Raw genomic sequence first — 24,432 nt, 5'->3', positions numbered from 1 at the left:
TATGGAAGGGAGTTGGCCTGATCTGATGGTTCTTCAGCCAACTGACAATTTCTCTTGAGCTGTTCATCCCTCCGGGGCCTGATGAGATCTAAACAGAGCCTTAACAATGATTTCTGGATTTCTCTAGAGGCTGGCAAGAATTTATGAATGAACTGTGACTTCTTTCTCGCAGTCTCCCATTACAGCTAAGAACCAGAGCTAATTCCAGCCTTCAGACTCCATTTTCTTTCGTATCCAATGTTTTTCCAGCAGAATATCACGGGGCTAAATTACTCACTCTAGTCACAAAACGATTTGTATTTGTACCTGCAAATTTATGCATTGTTTTAATTTACGTAAGATTTCTGTACGTAATTCTCAGCTTTTAAGGATGACTTAGACATCCTGTTTTTCTACTCTCAGGTGAGAATATCATGGCCCAAGGATACGTCATGGTTGAAGGAAAAATAAAAGTGCTACCAAAAAAGAAAAAAAAAATCCCCCCCCCCCCCCAAATTGGAAACAAAAACAAACTACTGAAGAGTTTTAAACAGGAGGATTGGCAGGATCAGATTTGCATTTTAAAATAATCTCTGGCCAGGAAGCAGAAAGTGGACAAGGAGGCAGCTGAAGAAAGCTTGTTCAGAGGGCTTGAGAGTTAGGGAGCGAGGAGCTGAACAGGGCTGCCAGGGAGGCTGAGAAGGAGAAGCCAAAGAGAGCCTGGCATCTTAGGAAACTGACTGATCGATCGATCAGACAACCAACCAAACAGACAAAAATCCAACTCAGCGAAGAATGCTGTGGAGAGGCAAAATAAAAGCAGTTTTGGTAGGGAGAGGAGAGGTAGCAATTGGAGCTGGGAAAATGTCGATGGTTCCAGGTACACTGACCTATCACTGCTTGACTGTGATTTGCTCTTTCTTGCCTCTAGACTGTCTCCTTGCTCTGCAGGAGACCCCCTTACTTGGGACCTTCTTATGGCTAATTTTTATTCATCCTTCTCAAGGGCCAGCTTACCTGTCACTTCCTTAGGGAAGCCTTCCATGAACCTGTAAGTTTGGGGTAGGGTATGTTCCTGTGGGGGCTTCCCAGGTGGTCCAAGATGGCTAATTTTTATTCATCCTTCTCAAGGGCCAGCTTACCTGTCACTTCCTCAGGGAAGCCTTCCATGAACCTGTAAGTTTGGGGCAGGGTATGTTCCTGTGGGGGCTTCCCAAGTGGTCCAAGTGGTAAGGAACACTCCTGCCAATGCAGGAGACACAAGAAACCTGGTTTTGATCCCTGGGTCAGGAAGATCCCCTGGAGGAGGAAAGGGCAACCCACTGCAGTATTCTTGCCTGGAGAATCCCATGGACAGATGAGCCTGGTCTCTGGTGGGCTACAGTCCATAGGATCACACAGAGTCAGACACGACTGAAGTGCCTTAGCGTACATGAATGCAGGCGTGTTCCTCTGGACTCTGAGAGCTGCTGTATTTCTTCTATTAGGGCCCTTTTAAACTATAGGGCAACTGCTTTTTTTTAAGATTTTTTTTTTAACCTGAATCATTTCTTAGAAATCTTTATTGAATTTGTTACAATATTGCTTCTGTTGTTTATGTTCTGGTTTTCTGGCTGAGAGGTATGTGGGATTTTAACTCCCCAACTAGGGAGTGAACCTGAACTCCCTGCATTGGAAGGCAAAGTCTGAACCACTGGACCACCAGGGAAGTCCCAGGTAATTGCTTTTTAATTTTCCTCTATCCTCTAACAAACCATATGCTCCTGAGAGCAGAGCTGAGATTTATACACTGCTCACCTCCTACACTTAACACGGTGCCTGACACATGGGAGGGACTCAAGAAATACTTGTCTGTGAGAGCTAAGGAGCTTCCTCCCGAATCAACACGGACCTGATGCTTTCAGAACAGAGGAGAAGTAAAGTATGATAATAATAACCAAGATAGTTCCTTCTCTTACTTTGAAAATTATTAAGGAAATAGGTCTACCTTAATGTATAAAGACAGAGTTCTAAACTTTTTTTCAGCAAAAAAAAGTTTTTCGGCTCTTTTTAGCAAATTTGGAAAACACAGCAGTGGCCATGGGACTAGAAAAGGACAGTTTTCACTGTCCCAAAGAAGGGCAATGCCAAAGAATGTTCAAACCACCACACAATTGCACTCATTTCACACGCTAGCAAGGTGATGCTCAGTCCTTCAAGCTAGGCTTCAACAGTATGTGAACCAAGAACTTCCAGACATACAAGCTGGATTCAGGAAAGGCAGAGGAACCACAGATCAAATTGCCAACATCCGTTGGATCAAAGAAAAGCAAGGGAATTCTAGAAAAACATCTACTTCTGCTTCATTGACTATGTTAAAGCCTTTGACTGTGTGGTTCATAACAAACTGCTAAAGAAAACTCTTATAGAGATGGAAATACCAGACCACCTTACCTGCCTCCTGATAAATCTGTATGCAGGTAAGGAAGCAAAAGTTAGAACTGGATATGGAACAACAAACTGGTTCCAAGTTGGGAAAGGAGTACATCAAGGCTGTATACTGTCACCCTGCTTATTTAACTTATATGCAGAATATATCATGTGAAATGCTGGGCTGGATGAAGCTCAAGTTGGAATCAAGGTTGCCAGGAGAAATATCAATAACCTCAGATACACAGATGACACCACCCTTATGGCAGAAAGCAAAGAAGAACTAAAGAGATTCTTGATGAAGGTAAAAGAGGAGAGTGAAAAAGCTGACTTAAAACTCAACATTCAAAAAACGAATATCATGGCATCCAGTCTCATCACTCCATGACAAATAGATGGGGAAAATATGGAAACAGTGACGGGTTTTATTTTCTTGTGCTCCAAAACATTGCAGATGGTGACTGCAGTCATGAAATTAAAAGACGCTTGCTCCTTGGAAGAAAAGCTATGACCAAGCTAAAGTCATTACTTTGCCAACAAAGATCCACAGAGTCAAAGCTATGATTTTTCCAGTATGGATATGAGAGTTGGACCATAAAGAAGGCTGAGCACCAAAGAATTGATGCTTTTGAACTGTGGTGTTGGAGAAGACTCTTGAGAGTCTGTTGGACTGCAAGGTGATCAAATCAATCAATCCTAAAGAAAATCAGTCCTGAATATTCACTGGAAGGACTGATACTAAAGTTGAAGCTCCAATCCTTTGAAAATCTGATGCGAAGAGCCTACTCCCTTGAAAAGACCCTGATGCTGGGAAAGACTGAGGGCAAGAGAAGGGACAGAGGCTGAGATGGTTGGATGGCATCATCGACTCAATGGATATGAGTTTGAGCAAAGTCTGGGAGATAGTGAAGGACAGGGAAGCCTGGCGAGCTGCAGTCCAAGGGGTCACAAAGAGTCAGACACGACTGAGCAACTGAACAACAACAATTTTAGACCAAGTTTTTCTTGATATTTTCATTCTATCTCAAACAAAAGGTCTTTGGGGTTGTAAACTTCTTCGGACTCTTGGGGTATAAGCTCAACTCTGGTGCACATATCTCTTTATCTAATTCATTTATTTTTCAGTTGGTTTTACTTCGTGTTTCCTGGGAGCCCAGTACTGCTGGGTGCTGTGGGAGACCCAGTGTCTGTTTGTTGAGAGCTCGGGAAACTGTGTGCTGAAGACGGGACTGGGCAGGACTGGAATCACCGTAAAGAGATTCACATAATCCCATCCTCGCAGAATATATTCTGAGCCTTCAAAATATTCTCACATTCTCAAAGACATCAAGAAGGCTCTCCTCAGGAAAAGGAGAGGCTATACTTTGGCTTAAAAATGGATCTTTCCTCTTCCTGAAAGTTTTGTATTGCCTGAACTGGGTCATTTCCCTTATAGGATGTCACTCTGGCAAGAAGCACAGTCTGTGAGCTTCTTCCTACAAGTCTATCAGCTTCAGGTGGCAATTTTTTGGTTTATTCATTTTTGCCACACCTCACAGTTTGGGGGTTCCCTGACCAGGGACTGAACCTCCCCTACCTGCAGAGGAAGCACCAGAGTCCTAACCACTGAACCACCAAGGATGTCCTTACAGGTGGCAATTTAAATGAGCCAGGCAGGTGGGAGAAGAGGCAATAAAGCTGAAACTCAACATCAGAGGAAAAGATGGAAAGAGTATTGTAAACACTTTATATGGTTTTTATTGATCTAAGTGTATGATATTGAGCTTACCCTACACTTAGCTCAATAATACTTAAGAGTGTAGCTCAGTTGGTAAAGAATCCAGGTGCAATGCAGGAGACTGGAGACTGCCTGCAATGCCGGAGATCTAGGTTGGATCCCTGGGTTGGGAAGATCCCCTGGAGAAGGAAATAGCAACCCACTTCAATATTCTTGCCTGGAAAATTCCATGGACAGAGGAGTCTAGTAGGCTACAGTCCATGGAGTTGCAAAAGTTGGACATGAATTAGCAAATATAATTTAAAATATTTTCTTACTTTATCTGCTTGTATTTAAAACTCACACACTATCCCAATTTTTCTTATTAAGCAATCGATCTTAAGAATGGCTTCTCTGACACTTTGATTGGCATAATATCTAAAGAGAATGGGTCTGCATAAATCCTTAGAAAACTGTAGATGAGGAAGCACTTTTTATTTTCTTTAAGCCCATTTCAACTGCTTCTTTCTCTTGCTCTTGATAGTGAGAGGAGATCTGGGTAACAGACTTTGAAAAAAAATTAACCAAACAACCACATATCTACAACTGTTTTCCCCTTCCTGGGTAGAAATGAACAGGTGTCTACAATAGAGTACCACGGAGGGGCTGACCCAAGCCTTGGCAATCAGAGAAGGCCTCCCTGAAAAAGAGTTTCACACTGCTGCAAAAGTTCCAGGGCCCACAACTGATTTCCCAACCTTGGGGTCTGGCAGAGTGTCAGAGAATCCCCAGGGAATCTGACTTTGAAGGCCATTTGATTACAGAACTTGCACAGAACTGGGGAAACAGACTCTTGGAGGGCACAAACAAAACTTTGCGTGCACCTGGACCCAGGAGAAAGGAGCAGTGACCTCACAAGAGACTGAGCCAGACGTGCCTGTGAGTGACCTGGAGTCCCCAGCAAAGGCAGGGGTTGACAGTGGTCTACCATGGGGCCAGGGACACTGAATACAACAGCCCTGGGACAAGTCCTTTTGAAGAAGGTGGCCATTACCACCATTACTCCAGGCCACACGACAGGGAGTGAACACAGCCCCACCCATCAACAGAAAATTGGATTAAAGATTCACTGAGCACGGCTCTACCTATCGGAGCAACACCCAGATTCCCCCATAGCCAGTCCCTCCCATCAGGAAGCTGCCACAAGCCTCTTATCCTTATCCATCAGAGGGCAGACAGAATGGAAACCACAATTACAGAAAACTAACCAAACTGATCAACTGGATCACAGCCTTGTCTTACTCAGTGCAACTATGAGCCATGCCGAGTAGGGCCATCCAAGACAGACAGGTCATGGTGGACAGTTCTGACAACACATGGTCCACTGGAGAAGGGAATGGCAAACCACATCAGTACTCTTGCCTTGAGAATCCCATGAACAGTATGAAAAGCAAAAAGATAGGACACTGAAAGATGAACTCTCCAGGTTGGTAGGTGCCCAATATGCTACTGGAGAAGTGTGTGGAGAAACAGTGCCAGAAAGAATGAAGAGGCTGAGCCAAAGCGAAAACAAAGTCCAGTTGTGGATGTGACTGGTGATGGAAGTAAGTCCAATGCTATAAAGAACAATATTTCATAGAAATCTGGAATGTTAGGTCCATGAATCAAGGTAAATTAGAAGTGGTCAAACAGGAGATGGCAAGAGTGAACATTGACATTTTAGGAATCAGGGAACTAAAATGGACCGGAATGGGTGAATTTAATTTAGATAACCATTATATCTACTACTGTGGGCAAGAATCCCTTAGAAGAAATGGAGTAGCCCTCACAGTCAATAAAAGAGTCAGAAATGCAGTACTTGGGTGCACTCTCAAAAATGACAGAATGATCTCTGTTCATTTCCAAGGCAAACTATTCAATATCACAGTAATCCAAGTCTATGCTCCCTCCACTATAGCCGAAGAAGCTGAAGTTGAACGGCTCTATGAAGACCTATAAGACCTTCTAGAACTAACACACCAAAATAATATCCTTTTCATCATAGGGGATTGGAATGCAAAAGTAGGAAGTCAAGAGATACCTGGAGTAACAGGCAAGTTTGGCCTTGGAGTACAAAATGAAGCAGGGAAAAGACTAACAGAACTTTGCCAAGAGAACGTACTGGTTATAGCAAACACCCTCTTCCAAGAACACAAGAGAAAACTCTAAACATGGACATCACCAGATAGTCAACACCGAAATCAGATTGATTATATTCTTTGCAGCCTAAGATGGAGAAGCTCTATACAGTCAACAAAAACAAGACCAGGAGCTGACTGTGGCTCAGATCATGAACTCCTTATTGCAAAATTCAGACTTAAATTGAAGAAAGTAGGGAAAACCACTAGACCACTCAAGTATGACTGAAATACAATCCCTTAAGATTCTGCAGTGGAAGTGACAAATAGATTAAAGGGATCAGATCTGATACACAGACTGCCTGAAGAACTATGTATGGCAGTTTGTAACACTGTATAGAAGGTGGTGATCAAAACCATCCCCAAGAAGAAGAAATGCAAAAAGGCAAAGTGGTTGTCTGAGGAGGCCTTACAAATAGCTGAGAAAACAAGAGAAGTGAAAGGCAAAGGAGAAAAGGAAAGATAAATCCAACTGAATGCAGAGTACCAAAGAACAGCAAGGAGAGGTAAGAAAGCCTTCCTCAGTGATCAATGCAAAGAAATAGAGGAAAACAACAGAATGGGAAAGACTAGAGATCTCTTCGAGAAAATTAGGATACCAAGGGAATATTTCATGCAAAGATGGGCACAATAAAGGATGAAAATGCAATGGAACTAGCAGAAGCAGAAGATATTAACAAGAGGTGGTAAGAAAACACAGAAGAACTATAAGAACTAAATAAAAAAGATCTTCATGAACCAGATAACCACCCAGATAGTGTGATCACTCACCTAGAGCCAGACATCCTGGAGTGCAAAGTCAAATGGGCCTTAGGAAGCATCACTACGAGCAAAGCTAGTGGAGGTGATGGAATTCCAGCTGAGCTCTTTCAAATCCAAAAAGATGATGCTGTCGAAGTGTTCCACTCAATATGCCAGCACATTTGGAAAACTCAGCAGTGGCCACAGGACTGGAAAAGGTCAGTTTTCATTCTAATCCCAAAGAAAGGCAATGGCAAAGAATGTTCAAGCTACTGCACAATTGCACTCATCTCATATGCCAGCAAAGTAATGCTCAAAATTCTCCAAGCTAGTCTTCAACAGTACAGGAACTGAAAACTTCCAGATGTTCACGCTGCATTAAGAAAAGCCAGAGGAACCAGAGATCAAATTGCCAACATCTTTTGGATCATAGAAAAAGCAAGAGAATTCCAGAAAAACATCTGCTTCACTGACTACGTTAAAGCCTTTGACTGTGTGGATCACAACAAACTGGAAAATTCTGAAAGAGGTGGGAATACCAGACTACCTTACCTGCCTCCTGAGAAATCTGTATGCAGGTCAAGAAGGAACAGTTAGAACTGGACATGGAACAATGGACTGATTCCAAACTGGGAAAGGAAAACATCAAGGCTGTATATTATCACCTTGCTTACTTAATATATATGCAGAGTAATGCATGCAAAATGCTGGGCTGGATGAAGCACAAGGTGGAATCAAGATTGCCGGGAGAAATATCAATAATCTCAGACATGCAGATGATGCCACCCTTATGGCAGAAAGTGAAGAGGAACTAAAGAGCCTCTTGATGAAGGAAAGAGGAGAGGGAAAAAGCTGGCTTAAAGCTCAACATTCAAAGAACTAAGAACTCAACATTCAAAGAACTCAACATTCAAAGCTCAATATTCAAAGAACATTCAACATGGCATCCAGTCCCATCACTTCATGGCAAATAGATGGGGAAACAATGGAAATAGTGAGAGACTTTATTTTCTTGGGCTCCAAAATCACTGTGATGGTGACCCCAGCCATGAAATTAAAAGACACTTGCTCCTTGGAAGAAAAATATGACAAACCTAGACAGCATATTAAAAAGCAGAGACATTACTTTGTCAACAAAGGTCTGTCTAGTCAAGGCTATGGTTTTTCCAGTAGTCATGTATGGATGTGAGAGTTAGACTATAAAGAAGTCTGAGTGTTGAAGAATTGATGCTTTTGAACTGTGGTGCTGGAGAGGACTCTTGAGAGTCCCTTGGACAGCAAAGAGATCAAACCAGTCCATCCTAAAGAAAATCAGTCCTGTATATTCACTGGAAGGACTGATGCTGAAGCTGAAACTCCAATCCTTTGGCCACCTGATGGAAGAACTGACTCATTGGAAAAGACCCTGATGGTGGGAAAGATTGAAGGCAGGAGGAGAAGGGGATGACAGAGGATGAGATGGTTGGATGGCATCACTGACTCTATGGACATGGGTTTGAGCAAGCTCTGGAAGTTGGTGATGGACAGGGGGTCTGGTGTGCTCCAGTCCATGTGGTTGCAAAGTGTTGGACATGACTGAGCGACTCACCTGAGCTGAACTGAGACAGAGAGATCCATGACAGATAAGTAAGATCTGGAACTAATATTTATGGGAGACATAACTGAGGGGAGGGTGGGGTTGGATGGGGGTGTGGGGAGTGAAAGCTTTGAAGCTGATAGGTGCATATTGCCCTTGACAATTGGTGTGAAGATCACCATGGCTGGAGCTAAGCAAAGTGAAAGAGAAGGAGGATGAAGATACAGAGGTCAATGGAATCAAACAATGCAGGTCCCCTAGGCCATGTAAAGGAATTTTGGAATTTATCCCTAGACACAATGGGAAGTCATCCACATTCTCTGAGCAATTGAGTGGCATGATCACATGTGTTTTAACAAAAGAACTGAGGCATCCTATATACAGACGAGTAGAGGTGAGGAAATGCCAGCTCTTTGCAGTAGCTCAGGAGAGAGATAATTGCAGCTTGGACCACAATGTTGGCAATGGAGAGGGATCAAAGTGTAAGGATTCTAAAAGGACTTTGGAGGCACAGAAGACAAAAACTGGTGGATGATTCTTTGTAGTGGGTCCAAGAGAGATGGGCAGAGGAGGTTTCATAGTTTTGGGGCATGAAAAACTGAGTGGGTGGCAACGCTCAGGGGATAGAGACTTGGGGGTGTGATTGGGAAAGCACATGAATTAGGTGTGCAGCTGCTAAAGGGGAGAGGTTTGGGAGCAAACATCAAGAGAGAGCTCTGAGCTGGAGATCTGAGACAGTGGCTGCAAAAATGGTGTGTGAGGTAGGTTGTTTCAGTCGTGTCGGGCTTCCCTGGAAGCTGAGACTGTGAAGAATCTGCCTGTAGTGCAGGAGACCCGGGTTCAATCTGGGGTCAGGAAGATCCCCTGAGAAAGGAATAGCAACCCAGTCCATTATTCTTGCCTGGAGAATCCCATGGACAGAGGTCCTGGTGAACTATGGTCCATGGGGTCGCAAAGAGCCGGACATGACTAAGTAACTAACACTAACTATGCACACTAATGATGGGCTTACCTATTGATAAGAGGTGGTTTTAAAAAAAAGAGAGAGAGACCAGGACTTCTCTAGGGGTCCAGTGGTTAAGAATCTACCTTGCAATGCAGGGGACACAGGTTCAATTCCTGGTTGGAGAGCTAGATCCCACATGCCTCAGAGCAAGTAAGCCTGCATGTTGCAACTACAGAGCCAGGGCACCCTGGAGCCTGCACGCTGCAACTAGAGAGTCCTTGTGCCTCAACGAAAGATCCTGTGTCCCACAACGAAGACCTGAGGCAGCCAAATAAATAAAAAAAATATTTTAAAAAAGGAGGACCTACATTACAAGAGTAGATCTCAAGTTAGGTATTCTTGCCATGAAAAAAAATTTAAATAATAAATAAAAAGAGAAGAATACCTGAGTTTCAAAGGACTCCAGCACTGGGTAGAGTGGGAAGAGCCAGTCAGTGATGCTGAGAGAGCAGGGAGGAAATTAGGGTGGTTGTTACATCATCTAAGTCAGGGAGGAGGGTGATTCAGGAAGTGGGGGGATATTTTAGTATCAGAACTGCTGACATGTCAGTTGAGAAGAGGTCTATAAAGCATCCAGTGGGTTTATCAAAATAGAAGTTTCTGGTGACATTAGCAAAGGTTTAACCAAAGTAATGAAGTTTAAGCCACACTGGAGTGGCTTATAATCCCATTCACATAGTACACTCTGTGTTAGATACTGGCCTATAGGCGTCACACGTACTAAAAATTAATCTTTCTTTAGTTATCACAGCAACCTTAGGAGGTAGGCTACTCTTCTTATACCATTCTACAGATGAGGACATGAAGACACAGGGACGCCATGTGATTTGCCCAAGGTCATATGACAGAAGTGGAATCTAGGCTCAGGCAGCCTGCCTCAAAAAAATCCATTTTCTGACGGCTTCCCTCTCCTGTTTCCTAAGTGTGTAAATGGGCCTAGAGACAGTGTAGACAATTCTTTGGTGGGATAGCATGACCGACTCAATGGACATGAACTGAGGCAAACTCCAGGAGATGGTGAGGGCCGGGGGGCCGGGCATGCTGCAGTCCATGGGGTCGCCAAGAACTGGACACAGCTTGGCAACTAAACAACAACAACAGACAACTCTTTGGGGAAACTGGGCTGCAAGTAGGGAGGTAGTACAGTTCAGTCCAGTCCAGTTCAGTTCAGTCACTCAGTCATGTCCGACTCTTTGTGACCCCATGGACTGCAACACACCAGGCTTCCCTGTCCATCACCAACTCCCGGAGTTTACCCAAACTCATGTCCATTGAGTCGATGATGCCATCCAACCATCTCATCCTCTGTCATCCCCTTCTCCTCCAGCCTTCAATCTTTCCCAGCATCAGGGTCTTTTCAAATAAGTCAGTTCTTCGCATCAGGTGGCCAAAGTATTGGAGTTTCAGCGTCAACATCAGTCCTTCCAATGATAGTGCGGTGAAAGTGAAAGTGAAGTCGCTCAGTGGTGTACGGCTCTTTGCGACCCCATGGACTGTAGCCCACCAGGCTCCTCCGTCCATGGGATTCTCCAGGCAAGAATACTGGAGTGGGCTGCCATTTCCTTCTCCAGGGGATCTTCCCAACCCAGGGATCAAACCCGGATTTCCCCTATTGCAGGCAGACACTTTAACCTCTGAGCCACCGATAGTGCGGTAGCTAGGTATAAAAGGGGTTGGGCCAAGAATAATAATTATTTCTTTTTTAGGGTGGAGACAAGGACAGGAATCTGTTCAAGCATTGATGGGAAGGCTCTGGTAGTGAGGCTGGAGTTATAGGAGAAAGAAGTGATGGAGGAAGGGTAGAGAGCTGGGAGGGGATGCAGCCAGAGTACAGAGGGAGGGGCTACTGGTTAGAAGCTGTGGAAACGCTTCCCCCACGGGCATAGGAGACACAGGAAAGGGAGGGTACAGAAAGGATGTTTGCAGGAAGAACTCAAGAGTTCCTGTTCAAAGTTTTTTACTTTCCGTGTGAAATTAAAGACCGGGCCATCTGCCTAGAGAGGAAAGGGCAGAGTGAGAGGGAGGTGGAGGGGGATGGGCAGAGCAGGCTGGAGAAATACAAAGGAAACTTGCCAACAGCATCAAAGGCATGAACAGCGTCCAAATGGTGATTCTGGAAGACGGCAGGGAAAAGAAGTCGTGTTGGTTTGGATGGAGAGTAGGGATGTTGAGGAGTGTGGGAAGGGTCATGACCACATATAAAATGGTCTTGATGAGGGGCCTGCTTAATACATATGGAGAATTCTGGCTCTTCATGTGTATGTCCGAGAACCAGCTGTTGGGGGTAAGAAAAGATGAAACTCAGAATAACAAACACTAAACACTGGGAACTGAGATGGATAATACACAGAAGCCTGTTCTGTCCAGGTGCTGATCTAAAACTCTGATGCTACCAGGACCCACATGGACATTGGAGGAGCCCTGTGCAAGCCACACTCTCACATAGCAAATCCTCAACGTCTACAAAGACTTCTCCTTAGAGGATAAGAAAACAGTAACTACCACTACACGAGGTGTTCATAAAAAACAAATAGATGAGGATAATGGGAAAGCAATGACGCTTTCAATTCTCAGGGGAAAAGCAGAGCTTGGGAAATAACTTAGTATATGAAACATAAGAAATTTTCAGAACACTCTTTGGCCTTCTTAATAGAAGGAGACATAAAACCCATGAGGTGGGCCCAAAATTCTTAACAAGAGCAGAGAATAAAATGAAAATAAGGATGGTGGGGAAAAGAGGAAGAGAGAGAAATGAGAACTTTCCACTGAGACTCAGATACTCAGGACTTTAGTCAACTGGGAAGAAGGAAAGATACTATCATTTCTTGAATGACCAGTATGCTCATTCATTTCTAACGAGAGAGAACATGCAGGCAATGTCTCCTATTTTAAATGTGATAAAAATGAAGCTATGAGATGGTAAGTAATTTGCTCAAAGCTCCTAAGAAGAGGGGATCTGAACAAGGACTGTCTGATTTCAAGGATGCGGACCTCCACCTCGCAGAGTAGCATGACAGGTTAATGAGGGAAAATACATGCAGAAAGGGGCTGAGGGGCTCCCTAAGGACTGAGTGTCCTCGGTGTAAACACAGAACAACAACAATGGGGGCCAGACAGAGTGCCAGTCGCGTGGCAGGCACTTCGTACCCAGTGGCCTTAATGACTAGACACGGCTGCTTCTGATGCACTGCTGCAGAACGGAAGGAAAACTGAAAACCCACTTAGTTCGTTCACCCATAGAGTCACTCTTCACACAGTAACAGGGAGTGGAGAGTAAGGTTCAAGCAGAGACTCTGCAGCCACACCCCAGTGCCTGTACTGGACAGTTGACCCCTCAACAACATGGGTTTGAACTTCGATGGTTCCTTTGTTTATTTAGACACAGATTTTTTTTTTTTCTTGGCTGTGCTGGGTATCTGCTGCGGTTCTTGGGCTTCCCCAGTCGCCGGGTGCAGACTTTGTTGCCTCGGGGCACGTGGCATCTTAGAGCCCCAGCTGGGAACATGCACCCCCTATACTGGAAGGCAGATTCTTAGCCACTGGACAATCAGAAAAACCCCCAGGTTTTCTTTTCAATGCTCACAACGGTACCTGAGATTGGTATATAATCTGAAATTGGGTGAATCTACAGATGTGGAATCTCAGGTACAAAGGAATTGCAGGTAGAGGAGAACCACGTATACGGAGCTGACTGTACAATTACACTCAGATCTACCATTGCAGAGAGGGTTGGCACCCCTCATCCACAGTGTTCAAGGGTCAACAGCAGGTCTGGCAACAACAAAATACAGTCTCTTTTCCTTGGGTTAGCCATATCATCTCTCTCAAGTTTGGTTTCCTAATCTGTAAAACGAGCCAGATAGTGCTTATCTCAAAGGGTTATTTGGGGAACTAAATATGATAATACTTTAAATTGCTTGGCACAGCAGTCAAAATAATGGCATTCATTACATTTCCTGATAATTACAGCTGCATTAGAAACCAAAGGGACTTTTGGTGCTGTGTCCTGCATAAGGGGAAAGGCATGATCTTATTTATTAGGGGGAATTCTCAGTGAGGTGCAGAGAAATGCATGGAGGAGTGATGGTGGAGGTGAGGTGTGAAGAGAGGGAGTTAAGAGCCCACCACCAATGGTCAGGGGATGTCTCTGTCCCAGACTCCTGGGTAAGTGGAAAGACAGGTGGAGATGGGTATGGGAAGGGTCTGGGATGACTTCAGATGCTAAGCCTGGGTTAGACTGAGATGGGGGCTGGGAAATGGAGTCACTGAGTGTGGCTCACTCCATGAGGGAAAGCTCCAATACCCTCTCACTTTCTCAACTCTCAAGATCCAAATCTAGAAAGACTGCAGATTCAGATGGGGAGGGAGACTTGTGAGAACGAGCAGCAAGCTATAATCAGAGCTGAGCAGACAGAGAGGCTGGCCAGGAGCCTTGGACGTATAGCTTCAGCTCAACCACACAGAGGACTGTCAGGGAGATCTGCTTTATAAGTAGCATGTGACAAGAAGAATGGTTTCTTATATTTTGGCACGAGGCTCTGGAATGTCCAGTTCTAACCCTGGTATGCTGTCAAAAGATTTCATATCCTGAACCTTTCGCTGCTGTGTCACTGGTATGTCGTATCTGAGATAGTCTGGGAAGAAGCAAAAGCCAGTACCTTCTGCGATAACAATTAAAATTCTTGGATTTATATAATGTGATATGATGTGAGGGGCATTGTTGAGCTCTTGGCACAGCTATGAATGCCTAAGGCAGAACACCAGAGGAAAAAGTCGACTCTGAGAGCATTCTCAGAACATATCTGGAAGAGTCTTCTGGTTAATGCAGATACGTGTCCAAACAAGCACTGGTTTGCTCAGGAAAGATGCATAGCTGGCAAGTCTCCCTTGGCATGCAGAGCGTGAGTAATGCTTCATTTTAATGAGGGATCTTGGGGGTCTATAATAAAGACTATGTGGTATTTCCCACGTGTCTCTTTGGAATGTGGACTGATTGTACCCGCGGTGGAAGAAAAACCATCAGAAAGTATGCAGTTCCTAAAACCTCTGGGGTGCTACAAGATTCACATAATTTAATGGCATCTAAATGAATTCACAGAAATACACTCAGCATTCCCCAGAGTAAAAATCTTCTCTTACCATAGGTAAGTAAATATGAGCACAAAGTAATGAGACTGTTGGTGGGGGATGGGAGATGGGAAGGGTATTTGATTTTTAAACTAAAGCTATAGGCAGTTCCAGATGAACTGTAAACACTGTAACATCTCTGGAATAACTCTTAGCTTTCTATCATGACTCTTCTGAAAGATAAGATGACCTGGATGGGTGGGATCGGGGCGGGTGGGAGGGAGGTCAAAGCAGGAGGGGAATGTATGTATTACATACAGCTGATTCACTTCATTATACAGCAGAGACTAATACAACATTGTAAAGTAATTATACTCCAATTAAAAAAAAAAAGTCATCTGAACATCAAGTTCCTATGTATAAAGCACATAATCTTCATTTTTAAGACATTATTTCAGAGTCACACTTTAACCTGCGAGTCCAGATCATTTGAACTTTTTCTTTCAGAGAAAGCCAATACTTAATGTTTTGGTTGGAAACAAAACCAACCGACAAAGTGACTAGGAAAACAAACGCTCCCCAGTCCTGAACAGTGAGTGGTCAATGAAGGGGTCCATGGAGCATGACCACATGTTTGTTCTAGGGTCTACTGTCTGGATATCCCCTTAGATCCAGTCATAGGGTGCGCGTGACTTCCCAACAGCAAAGCCCCTTTTGGTTCAGATGTGGAGCCTTATTCAGGCAAAGTATGTGAAGTACTGTACTGACCTTTATTTAATATTTCTGGACTGGCTGGAGCAAAATGCTTCACGAGGACTGGACCTCCCAAAGTGCTCCAGGATCCTGGTGGGATTAAGTACAGTTCTGGGGTGTTTGAAAGGACATGACTCAGTCCCAAAAGTTTACAGGAGGGGATGGTGACCCAGAACTCAGGACAAGAGAGTCCCAAGAGACGGAAGTGCTAGGGGCAGAGACCTCTTTGGCATAGGCTAATATATTAAAGAGGACTTGGAATTACACAGAGAAATAAGAAATTCTCTATGTTAAATAATTTTGAAATGTTAACACATGGTTAGAACTGAAATTAAAGTGAAATAAACTCATCAGGCAAAAAGTCTTACATCAGATAAATGTTGCCACCTCCCACTTGGGATTTATTCATGCCCAGTAGACCAAGTGGAGATTTCCTGTCATTTATTTACCCCAGTTTTTCAAAACAAAGCCATTAAATGCATGCTCAAGGTGACAGTCAGGCTTTAAACTGAATCAGGAAAATGTACATTTTCACTTGTTTCACTTAGAGGGTGGAAGTCACTCCTGGAAGAGGTCATTCCTTCTGTCCTCATTTGCATTTGCTGCAACTCCCTCACTCCCAACAAAAGCAACAACAACAAGAACAACAACAACAACAAAAAACCAAGCAAAAAAAGCAATAAAACTGATGTCCAAGAAAAACATTTAGTTTGAAAAAGTTGAAAAATGCAGCCTTGGGAGAAGAGCTGCTTACATGGGATTGTTCAACAAATTCCTGTTGTGTGAGGTTTGGCATATACTTTCTAAAAATATAAGCATCTGGGGAAATGAGACAGAGCCCAGGTCCTGGACCAAATGAGGCACACAGTGTGAATCTGTTAGTGATTATATCCATAATGAAATATGTGCCCAAATTTAGCAGCACAAAATCTAATACAATACGAAAGCCCAGCAGGCACCATCCTTACCATAATATATAGCCAACAGAGAAGGTACATATGGCGGCCAGTCCGCTGCTCCTGCTGGGATACGCATGGTGTGATGTCCTCATCTCGATTAATATAAAGGGCAACACCGTTGTGTGCTGAAAAAGAACAGAGAGCAGGTGACACAGGTTCTTATCATCACCCCTCAGCAGCTGTTTTGCCATCACTAGGAGAAAGGGTAGTGTCATTTCCAAGCAAAAGTGCCTCAGCAGAGACCAGTATATGGTCTAAGTGGTAGAATGGACATGAACACATGTAGTCCATCAATTGCTCCCCTGTTTTTCCTTCTGTATCATAGTTTTTAAAACTGTATTTTCTTTATTCTCATTACAGGAAATTATAGAAAGATGTAAAGGGAACATTTTAGACTATAATAAAGGAATAAAAACAAGCACTGTTAATATTTTACTATACGTCCTCCCCCCTCTCAACTTTTTGTTCATATTATTTATACACAGTTAAGCTCATACTGTGCCGGCCATTTTATTTGGAATGACAGCATGAGAATTTTTGATTTTCAATTTTCGAAATTCTTTTAGAATATAAACCCTGACCAGAGCTGCTGAAAACTCCGTTTTATGGATGTATCAACATTTATCTATTTATCCATCCATTTATTTTTGACTTTACTCCATGGCTTGCAGGATCTTAGTTTTCTGACAAGGGATGGAACCCAGGCCCCAGGAGTGAAAGCGCTGAGTCCTAACCATTGGATCACCAGGGAATTCTCTATACCAACACTTATTTAACTGATTTTTATTCTTGGTCATTAAGGCGTATAAGGTTTTTCAACTTTTACTTGAATAATTCTAATTTAAATAATTTTAAAGATATTCATTTTAAATTAATATCTTCTGTAGAAATCCTTGTTAAATTACTTTTTAACTGATGTATTGATGATTTACAATATGTTATATTGGTGTCAGGTGTACAACACAGTGATTTATATTATTTTCTTACAGTCAAGTGTTATGATTTTAAGGCTGTTGATACATAATGCCAAATTATGTGTGAACCAGCAGCAGGTTAGAAAAGGAGGCCAAATTAGCTTGCAGAAAGGATGTTCTGGTTTGTACCAGCAGTGCATGGATTTAGATACGATGTTGGACTAGACACTCCAAAGAAGTTGCGTGGAATATTTCCACTTGTTTTTTGAAGCCAGCGGCCACTCTTGATTCTCAGTACAGTGGGCCAGGATAGGGATAAAACTTATCCCCTCCATATGGTAAGAAGAAAGGAAGGTCAAGTACTCCTGACATTGAAATTTGGTGGAAAGATATAAGGGAAAAAGAGCTTCTTAGGTAAAACTGACTCAGGATATAAATTTACCTTCCATCACTGGAGAGTTTTCCAAGAGTAAGAAGATGGTGGAACCGAGAACTGAACCACTAGCAGCTGTGAATTCTATTAAGGATACTCCTTAATGGTCATGAAAGAGTACTTCTTCTGCTCTTGCTGTATAGTTTGCATGTTCCAGGAAAAGGCAGGAAACTGTATGTTATGATTTTCAAACTCTAATAAGTACTGTCACAAAATGGAATCAGGTGACAGGTAGACGGGCAGGAAAAGACACGGTAGGGATAGCGAAGGGAACATCTTTGGAGTAACTTACTGTTTATATTCATAGAAAAAATAGGATATTGTAAGAAATGATAAGACACTGGCAATTCTTTGCTTTAAACTTTCTCTTCTACATAATTATTCCAACTGCCAATACATGGCAATTAGACTATGGTATGCCTATAATGTCAGGTGGGTGACTCCATAGTTGGGTAGCTTTATATTTCCTTATCCTTTGCTTCTCTGTTATTGTTTTAAATAATTAGTATGATTAGCTCTAAAGGGAACCACACAAAATGTACACATGTGTTAATACAGAGATGGTATGTATTTTAAAGACCTATTTCATTGTTGTTGTTTTTTTTCCCCACTATAATTTAGTCACCTCAGATAATGTTGGCCTGGAATTTCACCAACAATTTGAGATGCCAAAAATAGTTCTGCAATAGTGACTTCATGTAAAAAGTCATATATATAGTTAGCAATAAGGCTAAGACTTCTCAGATCCCACATAGAAGAAAAATCCCTGCAAATCAAATATTTGTGCATCAAATATTTGTGATGCACAAGTATCTGTGAATCAAATATTCAGTGCAAATCACCACTGAAGATAATGGTGACTCTAATAGCCTGTGTTGGTTATAAAATGATATTATTTTTGACTTTTTAATATTAAGATATATCTAAGCTCTACTTCTTACTCCATTGTACCACACCGAGTAAAAATTCACTCATTTTTCTATAAATTTGTATAAGTTCCAACAACTAATCTGAATATCTTTACCCAGTTAACATTATTTTACCAACCCTATTTGCTGATCATCAGATGTCAAACCTGGAAAGGTTAGGATGTCCTTTGGTGATGCCAGGCAATTAAAAAAAAAAAAAAATCTCTTTGAAAAACGAAAATCTCTCCAGGTCACTTCATTTCTGGCATCATCGCCACTAAAAAGGAGCTATCTGTTCCATCAGCAAGGACAAAAGATCTTTCTGCGGATAGCTGGGCCCATGCCAGCTTTGACCAGGGGCAAATTCTATATGAGAGTAGGAACAGCTTATTATGTAGAGTTTTCAGGCACTAAAGAATGTATGTCCTCTTTTCTAAAATTTTATAATGCAAATTATGTTTACTGATAAACATTACATATTAACAAAAGTAAAAACAGTGCAAAATATTTACAGCAAATATAAATGTTTCTCTGCATGTAGCTAAAGTCTTATGACTAAAAAAAAGATTTAAAAAAATCTATGAAAGGCCTTGTTGAATCTCTAAGTTACCTTTGGCAGCTAATTGTGACTCAAAATCTGTAGCAGCAAGAGGGGCAATGACTTCAGAACTAGGGGTACAAGAAATTCAGTTCTAATCCACTCCCAGGCAATACTGTTTCAATGACTTAAGAACCAGGAAAGAAATATTCAGCTCCATTTAAGACCAAAGCTGCGCAAGAGTGGTAAGCTTACATTTTGTTCACTGTGGTATTTGGAGCACTTAAAAAAGAGCCTAGCGCACAGGAGGGGCTCAATAAATATTTGTGGAGATCATTTAATCTTTGAAACAACATCCTAAGTGGGAGTTACTAACTTTTTTCTGTAGATGGGATTAACAAAGACTCGGAAAAAGTAACTGTCTTATTAAAAATTATTTATTTATTTGTTGCTTTTGGTTGTGCTGGGTCTTCCTTGCTGTGTGCAGGCTTTATTGAGTTGCAGCGAGCAGGAGCTACGCTCTAGTTATGGTGCGTGGGCTTCTTAACTGCAGTAGCTTCTCCTGTCGCAGAGTACCAACTCTAGAGTGTGTGGGCTTCAGTAGTGGTGGGCCACCAGTTCAGTGGCCATCCCCAACCCCCCACCTCCCGGCAGATGGAATCTTCCTGAACCAGGATCAAACCTGTGTCCCCTGCATTGGCAGGTGAATTCTTAAGCGCTAGACCACCAGAGGAATCCAAAGGCAATAACTGTCGGGCCCTACTAAGTAAGTCTACCGAGTGTTCAAGACCAGTTCTGTCTCCAAATTTCATGCTGTTTCATATATTAGAATTATGTCTTTAAAAGATATCAGAGATAAATCATGTTTGACTCAATAAGCTTCTGGCAGTACATGATTTAAGTTTACTTATGTTGTCTCTCAACAAACCAGAACTATTTTTTTGGTTAAGCCTCAAAATAAACAAAAAGATTTCACTGTGAAAAAACACATTTTACTAAATGAGTTCTTTCCTATGACATTTAGGCACCAGAACAGTATCATGGAGGAAGGACACAAATACAAAGTGCCTACAAAAGTCAAAAGTCCTAATTCAGAGCTGTCGCAGGCTATGTGAGTTTTTAAATAACTTTTTTAGTCAATTCACTGTTTTTTTCTTAAATAAATACATTTAAAGGAAAACTTATGAGGCTTATAAACTCTCCTAAATGGAATATGTTAATAGAAGATAACCACAAAAACAAATACAATGGAAACTAATTGATCTTGATAAATATTCAACAGATGGTTTGCTCGTTTGATTCGGAAGCCTGCTCTATATGTGTTAAGTAGGGGTGTTAGAATTAGAGGGGCCTTAAAGACACGCACATAGAGCTAGACACAACTGAGTGACTTAGTATGCATGTACAAAGACAGGCTAGAATGAAATAGAGACCCTTCTAAATGAAATCAGAAGGACTGAAAGATAATTGAGAGAGAACTACCTTTCCACCAGGTAATTCTATACTATTTAATGCCAGGGCCCCGTGCCCCTAAGTTATCTCAAATACCATCTGAGCCACACATCTATGCTCTGGAACAGATTATCTATAAATTGTACCTGTACCTTCTAAGTGCTGAATTATTTGATTTATGAACAGGTGTGCTTTTGCCAGAAAAAATGGAGAGACAGATGAGTAGGAAGTTTAGGTATGGATGGAGGAACTTAATGGTATTTAACAAGATTTAAAAAATGGATTTATACTATACAAGAAGGGTTTGGACTTGCTATGGGAAAAATACATTCATTATTTGTGATGGCATTTGGTAATCTATAAACTAAAGGGAAGTTTTATAATAAACTTTCTTGCAGAATAAATAGAAGGATTAAAATATATGCTGTGTGATGGTACAAAAGTAGAGCATATGAATTAGGAGACTGCTCAAGATTAAAGTTCTAGCATCTGTGGTTATAGTCAGGATGTGTAATACATAAAATATTAAATGAAATTTGAAGACTTTCACCATCCATTTCTTTGGCCTTTCTCTTGCTTTCCAAAATATATACATATTTAAAGTGAACATTTAAAAAATATTTATTTATTTGGCTGCTCTGGATCTTAGCTGCAGCATACGGGATCCAGTTTTCTGATCAGGGATCCAATCCAGTGCCCCCCTGCATGGGGACCACAGAGTCTTAGCCCACTAGACTACCAAGGAAGTCTCCAAAATATTTTTTTAAATAGAAAGGTACTGCTTCCATACCATATAACACGGATTAAAAATCATTTCAATGGACGTTGAGGTACATTTATCTTTTCAAATAACTAGGACATAGAAACAACTTAAATGTCCATTGATGGAGGAATGGATAAAGAAAATGTGATACGTATATATTATATATACTATGGAATATTGTGCTATGCTTTGCTTAGTCACTCAGTCGTGTCCAACTCTTTCTGACCCCATGGACTTAGCCTGCCAGGCTCCTCTGTCCCTGGGGATTCTCCAGGCAAGACTACTGGAGTGGGTAGCCATTCCCTTCTCCAGGGGATCTTCCAACCCAGGGATTGAACCCAGGTCTCCTGCACTGCAGGTGGATTCTTTACCAGCTAAGCCATCAGGGAAGCCCAAGAATACCAGAGTGGATAACCTATCCCTTCTTCAGGGGAACTTCCTGACCCAGAAATTGAATTGGGGTGTTCTGCATTGCAGGCGGATTCTTTACCAGCTGAGCTACCAGGAAAGTCCATCGCTTAAATATTAGATCTTTAAAAAAAAATGGTACAAATGAACCTATTTACAAAACAGAAATAGAGTCACAGATATAGAAAAAAAACAAAAAACTTATGGTTACCAAAGGGGAAGGGTGAACAGGGATAAACTGGGAGATTGGGATTGACATATACACACTGCTGTGTATAAGACAACTGAGCGACGTGTATAAAACAAATAACTAATAAGACCCTACTGTATGGCACAGGGAACTCTACACAATACTCTGTAATGACCTACATGGGAACAGAATCTAAAAAACTGTGGATATATGTATATGTATTGACATAACTGACTCACTTTGTTGTATACTGGCACAGGACTGGAAAAGGTCAGTGTTCATTCCAATCCCAAAGAAAGGCAGTGCCAAAGAATGCTCAAACTACCACACAGCTGCACTCATCTCACAAGCTAGCAAAGTAATGCTCAAAATTCTCCAAGCCAGGCTTCAACAGTATGTGAACCATGAACTTGCAGATGTTCAAGCTGGATTGAGAATGGGCAGAGGAATCAGAGATCAAATTGCCAACATTCGCTGGATCGTCGAAAAAGCACGAGAGTTCCAGGAAAACATCTAATTCTGCTTTACTGACTATGCCAAAGCCTTTGACTGTATGGATCACAACAAACTGTGGAAAATTCTGAAAGAGATGGGAATACCAGACCACCTTACCTGCCTTTTGAGAAATCTGAATGCAGGTCAAGAAGGAACAGTTAGAACTGGACATGGAAAAACAGACTGGTTCCAAATCAGGAAAGGAGTATATCAAGGCTGTATATTGTCACCTTGCTTATTTAACTTATATGCAGAGTACATCATGGGAAATGCTGGGCTGCATGAAGCACAAGCTGGAATCAAGATTGCTGGGGGATATATCAATAACCTCAGATATGCAGATGACACTACCCTTATGGCAGAAAGCAAAGAAGAACTAAACAGCCTCTTGATGAAAGTGAAAGAGGAGAGTGAAAAAGTTGGCTTGAAGCTCAACATTCAGAAAACTAAGATCATGGCATCTGGTCCCATCACTTCATGGCAACAGATGAGGAAACAATGAAAACAGTGAGAGACTTTCTTATTTGGGACTCCAAAATCACTGCAGTTGGTGACTGCAGCCATGAAATTAAAAGATACTTGCTTCTTGGAAGAAAAGCTATGACCAACCTAGACAGCATATTAAAAAGCAGAGACATTACTTTGTCAACAAAGGTCCGTCTAGTTAAGGCTATGGTTTGTCCAGTAGTCATATATGGATGTGAGAATTGGACTACAAAGAAAGCTGAGAAACCAAGAATTGATGCTTTTGAACTGTGGTGTTGGTGAAGACTCTTGAGAGTCCCTTGGACTGCAAGGAGATCCAACCAGTACATCCTAAAGGAAGTCAGTCCTGAATATTCATTGGAAGGACTGATGCTGAAGCTGAAACTCCAATCCTTTGGCCACCTGATGGGAAGAACTGACTCATTGGAAAAGACCGTGATGCTGGAAAAGATTGATGGCAGGAGGGAAAGGGGATGACAGAGGATGAGATGGTTGGATGGCATCACTGACTCTATGGACATGAGTTCGAGTAAGCTCCGGGAGTTGGTGATGGACAAGGAAGCCTGGTGTGCTGCAGTCCATGGGGTTGCAAAGAGTTGGACATGACTGAATGACTGAACTGATGATGATGCAGAAACCAACACAACATTGTAAATCAACTACATGTCAATATAAGTTTTAAAAAAGATAAAAAGAATAAAAAGGTTTTCTTTCTTGGAAGCCAAAACAGCTTTTGAACATGAGGCATGCCAGACTATCCCCTGCCTACCTGGATAATGAGAGAGCTGGACATCCTCTGTCCACTGATTTGCATCAGTAGGGCACAGGCAGGGGATGTTCTCAAGGTAATGGATACATTAAATCGCCATCTGAGCTAGCTAAAAATGAGACTGCTGGGCATAGCTCCTGGGGATGTCTGGCTTGCTGGATTCCAGTGGAGTAGTGCTCATGGTGGTCCCCGCGTAAGTAGACCACATTTCTTGCCTTCATCACTGTCAGGATAGGTTTTCTTATATTCTATAATAAATTTTGATCATAAAAAAAATTGAAGGATGGTGCGTGCACATGCGTGTGTATGTGTGTGTATGTGGGTGTATTTGGAGCACCTGCATTCTTGTGGGTACTTGGCTGCAGGCAGGGTGAGAGATGTGACCAGACTTGCCTGGGACCATGGGGTGAGGGACAGTCCTTATGATATCCTAGCAATTGGTTGCTTTGGCTATTTAGTCACTCTCTCATGTCTGACTCTGTGACTCCATGGACTGTACCCTGCCCGGCTCTTCTGTCTATGGAATATTCCAAGGCAAGAATACTGGAGTGGGTTGCTATTTCCTACTCCAGGGGATCTTCCCCATCCAGGAATTGAACCTGCATCTCTTGTGTCTCCTGTATTAGCAGACAGATTGTTTACCACTGAACCATCAGGGAAGCCCTCATAAATTATAAATAAAAACAATATAGAAAACAGCTCTAGGATACAGA

The 24,432-nt window shown here is 42.2% G+C and overlaps 1 protein-coding gene across 7 annotated transcripts in view; it reads right to left on the bottom strand.

The window, feature by feature from the left end:
* Positions 1 to 24,432, bottom strand: part of AIG1 (androgen induced 1) — a 264,454-nt gene that overhangs the window by 22,433 nt on the left and 217,589 nt on the right. For 4 of the 7 annotated variants that reach the window (XM_061130350.1, XM_061130351.1, XM_061130346.1 and 1 more), the window contains one exon: positions 16,373 to 16,488. The exons of the other annotated variants lie outside the window; for them this stretch is intronic. In XM_061130350.1, the coding sequence (XP_060986333.1) occupies positions 16,373 to 16,488 (116 nt within the window). The remainder of the gene's footprint in view (positions 1 to 16,372; positions 16,489 to 24,432) is intronic. 7 annotated transcript variants of the gene reach the window in all.

Source organism: Dama dama, chromosome 26 (genome assembly GCF_033118175.1).
Source record: "Dama dama isolate Ldn47 chromosome 26, ASM3311817v1, whole genome shotgun sequence".
Lineage (NCBI taxonomy): Eukaryota > Metazoa > Chordata > Mammalia > Artiodactyla > Cervidae > Dama > Dama dama.
This window is presented reverse-complemented; position numbering and strand designations above follow the sequence as displayed.